The sequence below is a fragment of the Otolemur garnettii genome, unplaced genomic scaffold (assembly GCF_000181295.1).
Source record: "Otolemur garnettii isolate 467f Iridium unplaced genomic scaffold, OtoGar3 scaffold00099, whole genome shotgun sequence".
Classification (NCBI taxonomy): domain Eukaryota; kingdom Metazoa; phylum Chordata; class Mammalia; order Primates; family Galagidae; genus Otolemur; species Otolemur garnettii.
This window is the reverse complement of record NW_003852494.1, coordinates 1581179-1583850: the sequence shown is the minus strand read 5'-3', so window position 1 is coordinate 1583850 and position 2672 is coordinate 1581179. Positions and strand designations below refer to the sequence as shown.

The window sequence follows — 2672 nt, the reverse complement described above, 5'->3', positions numbered from 1 at the left end:
CCCAAGTAGCTGGGACCACAGGCACCTGCCACAACACCTGACTATTTTTTGGTTGCAGCCATTATTGTTGTTTGGCGGGCCGGGCTGGATTCGAACCTGCCACCTTAGGTGTATATGTCTGGCACCTTAGCCGCTTGAGCCACAGGCACCGAGCCATGTGTGTATTTCTTTAACAAGTATTTTTGCTTAATCACCAAATTTAACAGATAAATAATAAAAATCTGAAATCTTTTTGAAAAAAATTACATGAAAAGATATTAAAAAAACCACTTTACGTTTTGGGTTTTCTGACTATTATGTCATAAGAATTATATGGAACTTGTATTTTCTATTGCTTGCCTATGTGACATGTAAGCTTCAATAGACTGAACAAGTGATAGATCTAATTGTATCTTAAAGCTATTTCATGCAGTGCAGAGATTGCAAAGAGTACAAAACCAGCTGAAAAGTATGCGCCATGCTGCAGCAGATGCAAAGCCTGAAAGTAAGTGGAAATTATTACAAGATTTGGGTGATTAGAAAATATTAATTTAAATCAGAATCTTCCTAAAAGTAATTAATGAGAATTAATTATCATCAACTGATCCTTAGGATTTTGGAGCGTCATTTCCTATCTGGTGAGGAGAGCCCTGATAAAGATTTCTTTGGCTTTTTACTTGGGGTTATTAAAAATTCCTATCCAATCAGAAGATGAAGATAATGATAACAACTGTGAAAGGAGGCTCTCTAGTGTCCTCATGTATAAAGTACTTAGAATGGATGTGGTGAAGAAGATGAAGGGAAAAAAGCAAATTGTTTTAAAGCCAAGGATATAAAGAAAAAGAATAAAATGCTGGACCCTTAAAACAGAGTGTTTTTCATATTTTGATTTGCAGAGTAATAGTTCGAATGACATAAGTATGCCTGGCTCTGTTTGTACATTAGCTTTACCACAAGGATAAACTGTTCTAAAAGCCAAGATTGCACCACCAAACCCATACCTAGGCCTTTTAAAAGAGTTTTTGCTCATCGTAAGGGAGTCCATGCAAACTGAAGGAGCAATGCAAAGCTCTCCTTTGTATTGGAAAAATATCCCTTTGTAAATATCCAGCTGATTGAGAGTTAATTCATCTTTCTTTAGTAATCTGTGAAATTCTATAAGATATAATACTTAGAATGACTATAATAAAAAAGACATGCAATTACAAGCGTTGGTGGGAATGTGGAGAAATTGGAACCCTCCTACATTATTTGTGGGAATGTAAAATGATACAGCTTCTTTGGAAAACAGTTTGGTAATTCTTTAACATTTTAGACCTAGTGTTACCATATAAACCAGCATTTTCATTTCTAGATACATACCCAAGAGAATTGAAGATATATGTTCTTATAGAAACTTGAAAACAAATGTTCACAGCAGGATTATTCATAATAGCCAAAAAATGGTAATAATCCCTATGTTCCTAAACTGATGAATGGATTAGCAAAATGTCGTCTTTTCATACAATGGAATGTTATTCTGCCACAAAAAGGAATGAAGTACTCTATATGCTATTACATGAATGAACTTTAAAACATACTAAGTGAAAGAAACTACATAATCACAGAAGACCATATGTTGTATGATGCTGTTTATGAATGTCCAGAATAAATGAATCCATAGAGATAGAAATCAAATTAGTGGTTGCCTTGGGCTGGGGAGTTGTGGGCAGGGGTGATAAGGGACTGAAAGTAACTACTAATGGATGTGGAGGTTTCTTTTGGAGCCCATCAATACATTCTGAAATTGAATGTGTTGATGGTTGTACAACTCTGTGAATATACTTAAAAACCATTGGGTGAGTTTTATGGCATGTAAATTCTGTCTGAATAAAGCTGTTAAAAGAGATAATCAAGTGCAATGGCATGAGTTTGTAATCTCAGCAACTCAGGATGCTAAAGTGGGAGGATTACTTGAGTCCAGCAGTTCAAGGCCAGCCTGGGCAACATAGTAATATTCCATCTCAAAAACAAAGAGGAAATATAATACAATATTTCCTTAATTCTAAATACTAATTTTTTTGTTTTAATTGTTTTTGTAATTGGGATCTATCTTTCATTTAACATATTTATAATTTAGTTGATATTTTATAATTGATAGCATCTTAAAAATCAAGGAAATATGGTATATTTAATTGATACTTAAGAAACCAGCCTGGGCACAGTGGCTCACACTTGTAATCCTAGCACTCTGGGAGGCTGAGGTGGGTGGATTGTCTTGAGTTCACAGGTTCGAGACCAGCCTGAGGCAGAGTGAGACCTCATCTCTAAAAGTAGCTAGGTGTTGTGGCAGGCACCTGTAGTCCCAGCTGCTTGGGAGGTTGAGGCAAGAGAATTGCTTGAGCCCAAGAGTTTGAGGTTGCTGTGAGCTAGGATGCCACAGTACTCTACCAAAGGCAACAAAGTGAGACTCTGTCTCAAAAAAAAGAAAAATGTGTACAGTGTTCCCTACAAGATAAAGTCTAATACATTTTAACTAGAGACTTTTTACAACATAATCTCTCACTTATCTCAGTTATAAATTATTTTTTTGAGACAGAGACTTACTCTATGGCTCAAGCTAGAGAGTGCTATAGTGTTAGCCTAGCTCACAGAAACTTCTGGGTTGAAGTGATCCTCCTGCCTCAGCCTCCCAATTAGATGTGACTGCAGGC

At 36.2% G+C, this 2672-nt stretch overlaps 1 protein-coding gene across 4 annotated transcripts in view; it reads left to right on the top strand.

Annotated features, from left to right (window-relative positions):
- Nucleotides 1-2672, top strand: part of IFT81 (intraflagellar transport 81) — a 78659-nt gene that overhangs the window by 13470 nt on the left and 62517 nt on the right. For all 4 annotated transcript variants that reach the window (XM_003795997.1, XM_012809021.1, XM_023516846.1 and 1 more), the window contains exon 8: nt 400-484. In XM_003795997.1, coding sequence (XP_003796045.1) covers nt 400-484 — 85 coding nt within the window. The remainder of the gene's footprint in view (nt 1-399; nt 485-2672) is intronic.